This window comes from Monodelphis domestica, chromosome 5 (genome assembly GCF_027887165.1).
Source record: "Monodelphis domestica isolate mMonDom1 chromosome 5, mMonDom1.pri, whole genome shotgun sequence".
Classification (NCBI taxonomy): Eukaryota; Metazoa; Chordata; class Mammalia; order Didelphimorphia; family Didelphidae; genus Monodelphis; species Monodelphis domestica.
In genome coordinates this window covers 33,821,163-33,835,800 of record NC_077231.1, presented here as the reverse complement: position 1 = coordinate 33,835,800, position 14,638 = coordinate 33,821,163, and the positions used below count along the sequence as shown (strand labels likewise).

Sequence of the window (14,638 nt, the reverse complement as noted above, 5' to 3'; positions counted from 1 at the left end):
GGGTGTTTGTGGAGGAGGAGGGGGCTGGCTGCTCTTAAGATGTGGCCGTGCATTGCTTATTGGAAAGTCTAACCTTCCCTCCTGTCTTAGATTTGAGGTGCAGGGAGGGCTGGGCAATTGGAGTTCAATGACTTGCCCAAGGACACACAGCTAGGAAGTGCCCAAGGCCAGACTTGAACCCAGGCTCTCATCTAGGGAGCCGCCTCGCTGCCCCGACGTGTTTGGTGTTCAGAAATACCGTCCAGCTACAGCCCTAAACATGGCCTGGCACAGCCCTGTGACCCGGTGTGTGCCCCTCAGGTCTGCCCTTCTTCCGGCAAAATGCCCCTCTTGTTTGGCTTCAGGCCAAATGAAACCCCCTCCCTCTCCCAGACTGGCTCGGTCCTCGCTAGTGACTTGAGCACACCCCTTGGGCACCAGGTTAGCCAACGGCCGAAGTCCCCGGACTGGCCCAGCGCCAGACCTTCCGGCCTGTCGGGGAATACCCAAGCCAGGGCGCGTCCACATCCGGGGGCTAATCCTGGCCTTTGTTTATCAGGCCACCTTCAAAGGCTGGATGGACATCATGTACGCAGCCGTGGACTCCCGGAAGGTAAGCAGGAAGCAGCAGGGAGGAGGACGGGGAGGAGTGCAAGAAGGGCTGGACAAGGAGTCATTTGGTGACCCTCCTCACCGTGCGGGGGCCATGCTGGCGGCTGGTGGCCGCCCGTCCTCCCTCTAGATGCCGCCCGAGGCCTCTGTGCTTGTCGGGTAGCCGGAGAGGAGCGCCTTGGGGGGCCCCGCCCCCAGAGGGAGGACTGTTGCCGAGTTCCCCATATTTCAGTCTGAAATGCACACACACACCTGCACACACACACACGCACACACTCACACGCACGTGCACGCACACGCACACGCACACGCACACTTGCAGATGGGATTGTTTCTCTTGTCTCGTGGCAGCCTGAACAACAGCCGAAATATGAGGACAACATCTACATGTACATCTACTTCGTCATCTTCATCATCTTTGGCTCCTTCTTCACCCTGAACCTGTTCATTGGTGTCATCATTGACAACTTCAATCAACAAAAGAAAAAGATAGGTCCCCCCCCCATTCCTAGCCATTCCTGCCGGCACTCAGGGGTGGGGTGCGTGCGTGCATGTGTGTGTGTGTGTGTGCGTGTGCACGCGCGCGTGTGTGTGTGTGCGTGTGTGTGTGTGTGCGTGTGTGTGTGTGTGCGTGTGTGTGTGTCAGCCTCAGCCTGGGACCTCACGCCCCTTCTACGGGAGCCTCCACGCTTCACACTCGTTTTGGGTGTTTCAGGGGCCACTTCTGCTGCCTGGGCAGTCTCCGAGTCTCTTGCGTTACTTCTGGGGGGAGGGGGGAGAAGAGAGAACTAGGAACTGAGTCTGTCCGTCAGAAAGTGCTCATTAAGCACCTACTATGTGCCAGGCGCTGTGAATTGCTGCTGTGAGGTTTGGGGCATTTTGTTTAGTTTTTAGTCCCTTCCCTTCCCTCTTAGAACCAGGACTGCTGGCTCCAGGGCAGAAGAGCAGGAAGGGCTGGGCAGCTGGGGTCAAGTGACTTGCCCAAGGTCACCCCGCTGGGACGGGTCTGAGGCCACACTCCTGTCCCCAGGCCGGCCCTTTGTCGCATTTAGTCTTGATGACTAGAGCGCTCGTTGCTGTCGTGCATGGAAGACTGTCATTTATTACACGAGCCACAGGGCTTCTCTTCTGGTGTTAACGTCTACTTCTTGTCTTCAATACCATCTGAAATCAGTGGGGCCCTGGACGTCCTAGTGGCTCTAGGAGGCAGGTGGCCGTCCCTTGGGAGGGGCGGCGTGTCCAAGTAGAAGAGAGCCACGGCGGCGGTCTGGAGCCCTGGGTTCAAATCCGGCCTTGGTGCTGGGCGAGCCCAAGTCATTGGTCGGGAAAGTGGACAGGAAGACGAGGGCCTGCATGGGGAAGAGCTCAGGGAGCGTCCCCTGGGACCCGGCCCTGGGGAGGAGAGGGAGAGCAGAGTAAGAGTCCTCTGTGGGCCCACCTTGTAATGGCGCCTCCTCTCTTTCCCCCTTTACTTTGGAGGTCAGGACATCTTCATGACTGAGGAGCAGAAGAAATACTACAATGCCATGAAGAAGCTGGGCTCCAAGAAGCCCCAGAAGCCCATCCCCCGGCCACTGGTGAGCACTGTGCGAGGGAGGGGCGCTGGGGAGGGAGGGGGGGCGCACAAATCCCCCCCCGGCCGCTGGTGAGCCTGTGAGAGCGAGGGGTGCTGGGGAGGGAGGGGGGGCACACGAGTCCCCCCCCCAGCCACTGGTGAGCCTGTGAGAGCGAGGGGCACTGGGGAGGGGGGGCACGAGTCCCCCCCAGCCGCTGGTGAGCCTGTGAGAGCGAGGGGCGCTGGGGAGGGGGGGGCACATGAGTCCCCCCCGGCCGCTGGTGAGCCTGTGAGAGCTGTGAGAGCGAGGGGCGCTGGGGAGGGGGGGCGCACAAGTCCCCCCCTGCCCCCCCTTCCTCCCCGCGCCCCACTGTCCAGGTCTGTGGGTGAGGGAGCTCCCCCAGACTCTGGCCTTACTGGGCTGGGCCAGAGCCGTCCTGTTCGCCATCCCCGGCAAAGAGCCTGGGCAGACGGAAGGCTTCGGTGAGCACGACTGGCTGGGAAGGCCGCTGGAAGGCCTTGGTTGCTGCCTGCTGGGCCAGCCCTTTGGGAGGGCACCGAGAGCGGCAGAGCAGGGGCTTAAGCTCCCAGCTCTCACTCAGTGGCTAGAGCCAGGCCCGGGTCTGAAGGGGCTCCCGTGTGGCCTCAGACGCTTCCTGGGCCAGTCCCTGCCCCCACTGAGGCGAACAGCATCCAGCCAGGGCCTGTGGCCGGGACCCCCCACGGGGCTCCTGCTGGAAGTCAGAAATGTGGACATTGGGAGTTTTCCTTAAGAAGGGGGGTCACCCCAGCGGTACCCGCTGTCCTGGGCGCTCTTCACCTGCGAGCCGTGAGCTTGATTGTTGGGGTGTGCTCATTGAAAGACGTTTTCATGGCGAAGTGTCGGTAGAACTGGATTCTCTCTTTGGATGACGCTCAGGTGCCCGGGGGGTTGGGCTCCTCAGTAGGAGGCCTGGGAGACCAGACAGGTTTGTAAAACGAGGCGGGGACCAAGGAACTGGGGTCCCCTCCAGCCAAGGGGCTCTAGCTAGCCCCCACCTCCTCAGACCTTCCCTCGGAGAGGTCCCCCTTTTCTCCCACGCTCCCGAGGCCCTGATCAAAGAGGCCCTCCAGCATCCTCAGGCAGAGTTCCGCCCTAGCTGGGTTAGGCCGGGGTGGGCGGGCCTGCACAGGCCAGCCGGTCACCCATCTTCTGAGTAGACTGCAGGACCGTGGGTGAGTTACAACAAGGAAGGGCTCTCCCAGTCAGGAGCCACAGCGGTCCGGATACCGAATCTCCTGAGCCTCAGAGAGAGAGGAAGTCCCTGCTCCAGGCTGCCCAGAAACAGGAAGTCTGGGCGCCCCCAGGAACTGCTGGTGAAAAGTGAACTCTTCTTACCCTTCCTTTGTGCTCCAGAACCCGGCATCATGGGTTCCTGGCACGCTCCGGCAGACTCCTCTCTTAACACGGTTCAGCCCATTTCCCCTCCCCTTATTACCCAAAGGGCCCATCGCCTTCACTGGGCAGCCAGAGGGGCTCTTGGCACAAAGTAACTAAGATTTGCCCTTCCAGGATCTAAAAGATTACTTTCGCTCCTTTTCTCCCCCCGTTTGAGATCTGTAGACGGTGTGCTGAGAGGAGAGGATGAACCAGCATACACGTTCTTCAGGGAGGGGTCTGTGTCCTTCTAGGCTAGTGTGGGAGGGGCAGATCGAAATCCAGTGTCTCCTCCGATGGCACCAAGAGAGCACTGAGGGGACAAGCCAAAAGAGGCAAAGCCCGCTGCCCCCTGCCTGAGCCGCCTACCTGGGAAGATCTGACCTTAGAGGGTCCTCGTTAAGATTTGAACCCTTGGACCTGACACTGAGTATTGGTTCCAAGGCAGAATGGTAAGGATTTAAGGCACTTGGGACTGAATAACTCGCCCAGAGTCATCTGGAGGCTTTCTTGAGGCAAGAAAGACCGTCACCTGGAAAACAGATGGGGTTAGCCACAGAGGACTGAGCCGGTCAGACTCAGTTAGCGGGTCCTCCTTCCCTAAAAGACTTCAAGCAAAGGCTGGACAACAATTTGTCCAATGTGTTATAGGAGCCGCTCTTCTCAGGAGTAGATTGGACTAGGTGTCCACAGAGGTCCCTTCCAGCTCTGAGGTTCTCTTGTGATGCTGGGGGTGATGAATGGGGTCCGTGTGTACAGACATGGCATCCATCTAGCAGGATGCCCGAGTAGACCGCTGTGAAACAAAGCGCAGCGTGGTTGATGCCCCCTCTGCTTGAGAAGTCCCTCCTGAATCTGGGCACCTGTCCTTCTCTCCATATTTCCCCAGAACAACATCCAAGGGGTCGTCTTCGATTTTGTAACTCAGCAAGCTTTCGATATCGTCATCATGATGCTCATCTGTCTCAATATGGTGACAATGATGGTGGAGACAGACACCCAGAGCAAGCAAATGGAGAACATCCTCTATTGGATCAACCTGGTCTTTGTCATCTTCTTCACCTGCGAGTGCGTGCTCAAGATGTTTGCTTTGCGGCACTACTACTTTACCATTGGCTGGAACATCTTTGACTTTGTGGTGGTCATCCTCTCCATTGTAGGTGAGCTGGAGGGATGGAGGTGGGAGGGCTCCTGGCATTAGGGGGACCTGGACACCCTCCCAGCCTACATTGCATGCAATCAACAAGTCACCCATGAGAACCCGTGACACAGATGACCAAGCTCTGCATTCAGGCTTTGGATATAAGGAAAAGATCAGTCTTGGTCTTTTCTCTCAAAGAACACAGCAGTCTAATAAGGAAGGAAAAACAGATGTCATCATCAAGTTATTTGTTTAAAATAATGAGAGAAATATGAAAAGGGAAAAATTTTGGTCAGAAATTTTTAGGTTTAAAGAATGGTAAGGAGAGAGCAGCTCAAGATGACTCGGTGTATTGAGAGCCAGGCCCACAGACAGGAGGTCCTAGGTTCAAATCTGGCCTCAGACACTTCCCAGCTGTGTGACCCTGGGCAAGTCACTTCACCCTATTGCCTAGCCCTTACCACTCTTCTGCCTTGGAGCCAATACACAGTATTGACTCCAAGATAGAAGGTAAGGGTTTAAAAAAAAAAAAGAACTGATACTAAGAAGATATGGGTTAAAAAGGGAGGGGGGCTTAAAAGAAATCTTGGATTTGAGATGTGGACAATGAGACAATTAGAGATATTCATTGGGCATGGATCACATCCAGCTTTCTTGAAAGCTTCACAGAATCCTTAGGCTAGAAGACGTCCATAGAGTTCACTCTACCCATCTGCCTTCTGCTGGGTATTCTTTTTTTTTTTAACCCTCACCTTCTATCTTGGAGTCAATACTGTGTATTGGTTCCAAGGCAGAAGAGTGGTAAGGGTTAGGCAATGGGGGTTAAGTGACTTGCCCAGGGTCACACAGCTGGGAAGTGTCTGAGGCCAGATTTGAGCCCAGGACCTCCCATCTCTAGACTTGGCTCTCAATCCACTGAGCTACCCAGCTGCCTCTTGGGTATTCTTAAAAGAAAATATCCTCTCCTGTTTTTAATCATCTCCAGAAAGAATTTCACAGCCTGCCTCATTAACACATTTCAAGATTCAGTTCCTTGGGAGAGCTGTTCTAATTTCAAATCTCTCATGTCTGAGGTGAAACTTCTATCAGCTCATTTGATCTTTGGAAGAAATAGAAAATAATTTAGCATCCTCTGTGAGAAAGCTTCTCAGAAACTGATTTTTCCATGCAAGTTTGGTGTTCCAAGTTTTTCACCATCTCAGTTTTTTTTTTTCTCTCCTAACTTCTTTCCATCACCAGTTCTGTATACCAGTGAACTCTAGTCAGGGCTTTACCCAGGCTGAACATATTGGGAAGAAGACCTGGTCACACATTTTATCAGTTCACTTTAGGTCTTTTTACAACACGTGGGCATTTTTTACTTTTAATTGTGGCGCCATATTGAGATCTTAGTTACAGGAATTTATGCAGGACTGAGCCCTCTAACCTGTGAATCTTAAAACTACTCAGACTGTACTTTAGAAGATTTGATTTAGATATTTCCTTATTGTAACAATGGAGATACTTGGTCTAACAAGAATCAGCCTGAGCCAGAGCAGTTTAAATTAATTCTCTCTCTCTCTGTCTCTCTCTGTGTCTCTGTCTCTCTCTCTCTTTCCTTAATTCCTTCTCTCTATATTAATTAAAAATCTCCGTAATTCCCAGCTGACTTGGGTATTTTCTTATTTGGGAATTTTCCCTGGTGACCAATCATTTAGATTTAAGTCAAAACATTAAAATTATCTTACAAACCCTAAGGATGCCATTTCTTTCCCATGTGTTTTTTTTCATCTCTCACAGATGTTCTAGACAGGAAGGGGATGGTAAACTTGACTTTCATTTCCAACTCCTTATAGGAGAGGCGCTTTGAACATTTTACTTAGTTAGTGGTCCTGTGATTTTTCACCTCTGTGAGAAGTTGGAGAATATTTTCTCCAAGGAGGCAGGAGGAATTGGGCTGATCAGTGAGCTTATACTCCATAGTTTCCTTAGGGCTAAAGGGTTAGAGCATGTTCATATTCTAACTTATCTTCTTCTGTGCTTTTTCCCTAGGAATGTTCCTAGCCGATATAATAGAGAAATATTTTGTGTCCCCAACTCTATTCCGAGTCATCCGATTGGCCCGAATTGGACGCATCTTGCGTCTCATCAAAGGAGCCAAAGGGATCCGCACCCTCCTCTTTGCCTTAATGATGTCCTTGCCAGCCCTTTTCAATATTGGCCTTTTGCTCTTCTTGGTCATGTTCATCTTCTCCATCTTTGGGATGTCTAACTTTGCCTATGTCAAACACGAAGCTGGCATCGATGACATGTTCAACTTTGAGACATTCGGCAATAGCATGATCTGCCTGTTTCAAATCACCACCTCAGCCGGCTGGGATGGTCTCCTGCTACCCATATTGAACCGCCCACCTGACTGTAGCCTGGACAAGGAGCACCCAGGCAGCGGCTTTAAGGGAGACTGTGGGAATCCTTCTGTAGGGATCTTCTTCTTTGTCAGCTACATCATCATCTCCTTCCTAATCGTGGTCAATATGTATATTGCCATTATCTTGGAGAACTTCAGTGTGGCCACAGAGGAGAGTGCAGACCCTCTAAGCGAGGATGACTTTGAGACCTTCTATGAGATCTGGGAGAAGTTTGACCCTGATGCCACCCAATTTATTGAGTATTGTAAACTGGCAGACTTTGCTGATGCTTTAGAGCACCCGCTTCGTGTCCCAAAGCCCAACACCATTGAGCTCATTGCTATGGATCTGCCAATGGTAAGTGGGGATCGCATCCACTGCCTGGACATCCTTTTTGCCTTTACCAAGAGGGTCCTTGGGGACAGCGGAGAGTTAGATGTCCTTCGGCAGCAGATGGAAGAGAGGTTCGTAGCATCCAATCCTTCCAAAATGTCTTATGAGCCCATCACCACCACACTGCGACGCAAGCAGGAAGACGTGTCAGCAGTGGTCCTTCAGCGCGCCTATCGGGGACATTTAGCCAGGCGAGGCTTCATCAGCCGAAAGCTAACCTCCAATAAACTGGAGAATGGGGTCACGCACCAGGAGAAGAAAGAGGGGACCCCTTCCACAGCCTCCCTCCCGTCCTACGACAGCGTAACGAAGCCAGAGAAGGAGAAACAAGAGCGTGCGGAAGAAGGAAGAAGGGAAAGAGCCAAAAGACAAAAAGAGGTCAGGGAATCCAAGTGTTAGAGGAAAACGCAAAAAAGCATCTATTGTACAGATTTAAAACTTGAACGTGAAAGATTGTTTACAAACTTCCTGATTATTGTCAGTGCAGAACAGCTGCGGAGACCCTTCCCCAGAGATCTACACCAGATGTAGTCCGCTTCCCCTGTAATGAGGTCGCGTCTCGAGCAGTGACCTGCCAGAGGCAAAGGACCCTTCTCTGTGGACACACGGATTTCCTAATGCTTGGGCAGGTGGTTACTGCATGTTTTCACATCAGTCAATGCAACCTTAGGACAAAACCAAGAGGAAACAAAGACAGAACACAGTGAATAATAGGCTGCCGGGACCGGCAGATTTCCGTTGCAGCCAGACGGGTTTTATTTTCTCATTCTGTTGATTCTCAGAAGCAGAAAGCACCACTTTAAAAGTTTGTTTGTTCATGCAAACTATATTTGCATTCTTACATTAGTTAAGCAGCTAAAAAAAGAAAGAAAAGAAAACACATTTAGCCCATGTCATTTAATTGTCAGTTTCTTTGGTATTAACCGCATCTTCTTCACATGGGCTTCACGTGGTTTGGAGATGGGAGGGGAAAGACAACCTGGTTTCTTCAGGCTAAGGAGGACTTGCTCAGGCCAATTCCAAACATTGTGCTCGTTCAATGCGTAGAAATGATTTGCATGATGGCATGCTGTGATCAGAAGTCATGCATGAGAACCATACACCACAGGACACCAATGACCTGTCCACTGCACTGGGTCATCCTTGGGACAGGACCCAGCCCTGCACCGGCCACTGTATTGGGAGAAAACGGTAAGATGTCCACACCCACTACAATTCCGTATCAGTTCTTAAAAGTCTTTCGTACACTTCCCAGGTAAAAAAAAAACCAACAAATCAACCAAAACCAAAACAACCACCAAACCGACAAGCAGAGAAATCGATTCTCATGTTTATGTTATCAGACATTGCTGACATACGGCCATTGTTGCACATTTTAAAAACGAACTACTCGATGCTGCTCTATGTCCTCCTCCTGAGGACACTGATACCGAATGGCTTGTACTCAAACATCACTGTAAAACCAAATCCTAGGGCTTACGAAAACAAACAGAACCAGTTCATTTGTATCTTGCAATATTTATGATGATTATTCAGCCTTCACACTGGAGAATAGACTTTCCTTTGGATAGAGATAAAAATGCTCTAAGGAAGTCGCACGGTATCTCTTGGTGATTTGGGGAACTGGAACCAACCCGTGGTTGGGGGTTAAGGGATGCTTCCTTCACTTAGCACCATGTCCTTCGGCATCCTCGCTTCCTCTGGAAGGAGTAGATGGGGAGGGGGTTCAGCTATGCTATCCTGGTCTTTTGGCTCTTCTGCAGTGGGGTGGTAACATCCAGCCTGGCTCTCTGCATGACCTTTTCTTTGCTTCCAGAACATTTTCCACCAGTCAGGGGTTCTCGCTGACCTCCCTGGAACGGGGTGGACAGAAGCGATGAGACCATTCTGAGGCTGTCGCTGACCTTTGCGGTCAAGCGGTCCCGAGGTGGAGACAGAGCCCCCTTTTCATTTGGCTTCTTCTCTGCAGCTCTCTTGATGAGAAAGGGCTTTTTCACAACCGTACTCCAGGAAGCTCTCATTTCTTCCAGCACATTGGACTTCTGCCAGGTTTTTTTGTCCATTTAGCTAACTCGCTATTCCTGCTGTCCGTTTCCACTGGTGTGTGATTTTAGGGCGAGGTTACCTCGCCCGTGGAATGAGTCCTTCTCCCTGTTCTTCCCCCCCTTCCCCCCCAAATCCCTTTCCATTTCCTGTTTAAGGAAAGAATGTCTCAGTCCCGTGGTTTCTCATTGTGCTGACTTTTGATTTGAAAACTGAGATGCTGCAGCCAAACGTGTCAATGAAAGAAAAGAGGGAGAGAGACCTTAAAGTGTGGACCAAATCAAATAGAACCTTTGGGAACCAGAGAAAGGGGGGAAAGTCCCCCCCAAGCATATCCACCAACCTGCCTTGCAATAGAAGCACTTAGGCTGTCATTTCAAAATTTCACTGGCTTGTTTTTGCATAGACCAAACCAGGGCCAATCGGTCAGTAAGCAGAGTCCTCCACCAGGCCGGACCTTGGAACAATGAGCTCCATCAAGTTGTCCCAGGCCAGCTCCAGCAGCGTCCTCAGCAGGGCTATCTATGTCGTACTCCAGCCAGACACAGGAGTGGGAAGTCATTCTTGGCCGCCAGTTAGCCTCCCGCCCGCTAGGTTGTATAGTCACCTCCATATGTACAGGCTACATTGTAAACAGCACAAACAAAAGCTGAGACGTGTGGTTCCACTTTTTAAGAGAATTATAAATACTGTAATATACCATCCTTTTCTTTTATCGGCATGCCTTTTGTAAATACAAAGGAGTAACTAAATTAACTAGGAAATGGCTTCTGGCTTACGCCATTGTCATGTTTATTTTTATTTTTTATACTTTTCTTTCTTCTTAGGTCTTAGATGCTGTCAGCCAATGTACATCCCCAAACCAGACAGACAGACAAAAAATTTTTTATTGCTAACGGTCTTTTCCAAAGTGGCAAAAAAACCCATTTATTTTTGTTCCAATGTGCAATAAATTCTAACCACTTCTATGCAAGATTTGGCTAAACTTCCTAATTGTTTCTAAGGCAATTGAGAGGGGCACAGAGCTGTAATATCCAGCGGGTACCTGGAGGGCTCACGCTAATGATGTCATTAAGCTACTAGAGCATAATAATGAGTCTTTTCCTGAAATTTGACTTTTTTTCCCTTGCCCAAATGCCCCATTCCCAATCCAGTGGGCTTCCTCAGGACCATGTGGGCCTTGGTATCTGACATCCCTCCACCAGCTTCCCAGGGAGTTTCATCCTTTTTTCCCCCTTGCTTAAAAGATGACAATAATCATGATTCTGACCCTCCTTGCCCTCGCCTAATCCCCCCCCACACACACACACCTTATTCCCCACTCCTTTTGGTAGCAAATGACACCATCACCAGCAGTTTACACCCACAGAGAATGGGCACTGAACTGAGAGAATTACTACTGACATTTTTGTATGTCTTCCCTGGGCAGGAAAGTGGCAATCCTTTGCCAAAAACTCAAAATGCCAATCAGGAAAGCAGCAGCATCCACAGTACCACTGCGTGCATATATATATATATATTATAAATAGATATATAAATATAATATAAATATTTATTTTTTGTAGCCAGGTCCTTGGTGCAGTATTTATACTTGGGAATCCGCCTTTAAAAGAGGACAAAAAGCAAACAGACACACGATGCTGTCCATTTAAAAAGCAAAGCCAAAGCCATGAGCAGCAGCAGCAGCAGCAGCAGCAGCAGCAACAGCCGCCATTGCAGTTGGTGGTGGATGTGTGCCGCCCCTCCCTCCCTGCCTCCCTCCTTCCCTCTTCCCCTCCTCTCCCCTTCCCTTCCCTTCTTTCCTTCCAACTGTGTTTGCTTTTAAGGAATTCCATGCTGAGGAAAGGGCAAGATGGGAGTGGGGGGAAGGGTAGGTAGCAAGAACCCTGATCAGATCCAGATGAGCTGCGCTCAGTCCTTGCTGAATGCCCCCGTTTGGCTTGGGGAGGCCGTAGGAGAACTGAGCAGAAGCCCTGGGGCCACTTTGCCCAAAGTCCTTTTCTTTTTCTGCTGGAACAGCTGTAAGCGTGTAAAAGAGCGACACGGAAAGGCGAGCGAGTGTATTAGCGACTGACTGCATGGAGACCGATGCTGCTCTGAGGCAGGTGTGATCAAATACGTCACTATCCTAAGCCAAAAGGAACCATAATAAAAATTACCCTTTTTACTGTACAAGGGATGTTCGTCTTGGTGTGTGTCTGTTGCTTGGCTGTCCCAGTTCTTGAGTTCTGGTTTGGGGCTGGGAGATGAGATGTTGTTAGCCAATTTGGTTTGGGAAGGGAGGGGAAGACAGGTCAGAAAGTCTCTTGGAAGGCTCTGCTTTGATGGGGAGGAGCATGGAAAGATTTGAGGAAAAAACGTGCACCAGACAGACTCGGACACCTTCCCTCGCCCCACTGGCTCTTGGTCCAGAGTCCCTGGCCCAGGGGAAAACTGCCCGGCTCCCTGGCTGAGTTTCCCAGAGGTGATGCTGGCATTGGTCCTGCTGGTTTGGTCTCAGCTGCTTTCCCTCGTACGTAAGGAAGAAAGTGCTCCCTTCTTCAGTGGGCACAGCTCCCAGTAGCCTCCCCGTCTGCTCTGCTATGCAATACGCCGACCCCCGGCCACCACCGCCTCTGCCACCCAACAGAAATGGGGCTGGTTCTGAAAACAGAGCACCCCATTTATGAGCTCTGCAGCAGCCAGGCGAAGGGCATCCATCTTGTAGGTCATGTCTCTGGTCCCTGGTCGGAAACACGCGGTAGCCAAAACCAGTGCTTTGGGTTCAGCTCGGGAAGCTGCAGTTCGGAAAGGAGGTAGATGGCAGATCCATTCACAAAGCCAACTCTTGCTCTCTTCTCCTAGCCACCTAACCCTCCCTGGCCCCCCAGTCCCACAGTGGGGGCACCTCTGCCATCGCTTATGACTTGAGTCCTGAGCATCTTCAACCATGTTGCCTACTTTTTTTCCAGTGCCCAAAGTTTTTGCAAAAAGCTTTGTCCATGTTCAAAAACCTCACCCTACTCACTGCACCTACTCACACTCCCTGAGGAAATTGGCTACAACTGGCCAGCACAGTGGGGAAATCGGGTCAGGATGGGGGAGAGAATGCCAGGGTTGCACCAGAATGGAACAAGTACTCAGCCTCTGGTTGCCTTGGTCTTCCTCTTCAAAAGGGAGCCTGCCTCGCTCCTCCAAAGTCAGACTGATCTCCTGGGGCTCCCACTGCTGCTGCTGAATGGAGAGGTTGTTGAGAAGCTCGGGGTGGCGGTGGGGGTGCATGTATGTGTGTGTACGTATGTCTGTGTGTATGCGTGCTCGTGTGCGTAGGACATAGGTAAAGGGGAGTGTGACCCAGTGGTTTCAGCAAAGGGACAGGACTCCTGGATCCCATCCTTAGCTTCTGCCACTGGCTCGTTCTGTGGCCTTGGGCAAGTCACTTAACCTCTCCGTGCCTCAGTTTCTCCATCTGTAAAATGGGGATAATAATACTGACCTACCTCACAGGGGTGTTGTGAGGCTTTAACTAAATGTCTGTAAAGCGCTTTGAGGTCCATGAGGCAAAGGCATTGGGAAAGAGCAAAAAAGTATTATTATTATTATTATTTATTATTACTATTCTTGAACTGAGGAAGATAAAACAGTACCATAAATGCTGCTATTATGAGAGCCATTTTAAATTGCACTGCTCCAACCACCCCCGCTTCTCAGCATCAGAACAGCAGGTTGAGAAAATGGCTTTCTTTTCACTTGCTTCCAGAGTTGGTGATAACTAGACAGTCTGTATTGTTTTCCTTGCTGTATCCCCTTCCCCCACCCTCTTGGCTTGTTCCCTGTTCCGTTTATGCGGAGAAAGGCAGGCATGCTTGAGACATGAGAATGTATAGTGGGTTGGAAGATTCGAGTCTGAACTTTTGATTTTACTTTGTACTGTACACCTTTTTACTTTAGAATTTGCAATAAAGGGTTACGTCAATCTTGTTTCCAACTCTCCTCTTGGATCGGCCTGTCATTCTCATTGCTGTCACCCCCCATCTGCCGCAGCAGAGCCCCTTTACCAGCCTGGAGGGAGGGCAGGAGGAGGAGGAGGCTCCAATCGGGATCCACAGAGAAAGAGGTGGCTTCTCGGGAGGCCCCCTCTAGTTCTCCAAGGGATGCCTGTGGGAGAAACTGGCCTTGGCCCCTTACACTGAACCAGCTTCTGAGGAGCTGGGACTCCAAGGCATTCAGCCTTATCCTTTCTCTTCTCTCTCTCTCTCTCTGTCTCTGTCTCTCTCCCTCCCTCCCCCTCCCTCCCTCCCTCTTTGTCTCTGTCTCTGTCTCTCTGTCTCTGTCTCTCTCCTCTCTCTGTCTCGGTCTCTCTGGGTCTCTGTCTCCTCTCTCTCTCTCTGTCTCTCTGTCTGTCTCTCTCTCTGTCTCTGTCTCTCTCTCCTCTCTCTCTCTGTCTCTCTGTCTCTCTCTCCCTCTCTCTGTCTCTGTCTCTGTCTGTCTCTGTCTCTCTCTCCTCTCTCTGACTCAGTCTCTCTGTGTCTCTGTCTCCTCTCTCTGTCTCTCTCTGTCTCTCTCCTCTCTCTGTCTCTGTCTCTGTCTGTCTCTCTCTCTGTCTCTGTCTCTCTGTCTCCTCTCTCTCTCCCTCTCTCCTCTCTCTCTCTCTCTGTCTCTCTCTCTCTGTCTGTCTCTCTCTATCTGTCTCTCTCTGTCTCTCTCTGTCTCTCTCCCTCTCTGTCTGTCTCTGTCTCTGACTCTCTCTCTCTCACTCTCTCTCTCTCCTCTTTCCTCTCTCTCTCTCTCTCTATTTCTCTCTCTTTCTCTCTCTCTATTTCTCTCTCTTTCTCTCTCTCTATTTCTCTCTCTCTATTTCTCTCTCTTTCTTTCTCTCTCTCTCTATTTCTCTCTTTCTTCCTCTCTCTCTCTTTCTCTCTCTCTCTCTCTCTCTCTCTCTCTCTCTCTCTCTCTCTCTCTCTCTCTCTCACACACACACACACACACACACACACACACACACACACACTCTAACTTGCCTATTTGGGAGAGTTCAGAAGGAGAATTACCTAGAGATCTTGAGGAAGAAAGGAGGGAGAGGACTCACCCTGCACCCTTACATTTACCACAGTGACAGGCAAATAAGACTA

At 50.7% G+C, this 14,638-nt stretch overlaps 1 protein-coding gene across 4 annotated transcripts in view; it reads left to right on the top strand.

Annotated features, from left to right (window-relative positions):
- Nucleotides 1-13,494, top strand: part of SCN8A (sodium voltage-gated channel alpha subunit 8) — a 223,109-nt gene extending 209,615 nt beyond the window's left edge. For 3 of the 4 annotated variants that reach the window (XM_056798197.1, XM_056798195.1, XM_056798196.1), the window contains 5 exons: nucleotides 539-592; nucleotides 943-1,080; nucleotides 2,064-2,168; nucleotides 4,453-4,723; nucleotides 6,736-10,500. In XM_056798197.1, the coding sequence (XP_056654175.1) occupies nucleotides 539-592; nucleotides 943-1,080; nucleotides 2,064-2,168; nucleotides 4,453-4,723; nucleotides 6,736-7,883 (1,716 nt within the window). In that variant the 3' untranslated portion in view covers nucleotides 7,884-10,500. Of the gene's footprint in view, nucleotides 1-538; nucleotides 593-942; nucleotides 1,081-2,063; nucleotides 2,169-4,452; nucleotides 4,724-6,735; nucleotides 10,501-11,092 lie in introns of those variants that run through there. The other variant, XR_008912050.1, reaches the window with a different exon arrangement.
- Nucleotides 13,495-14,638: the final 1,144 nt, after the last annotated feature.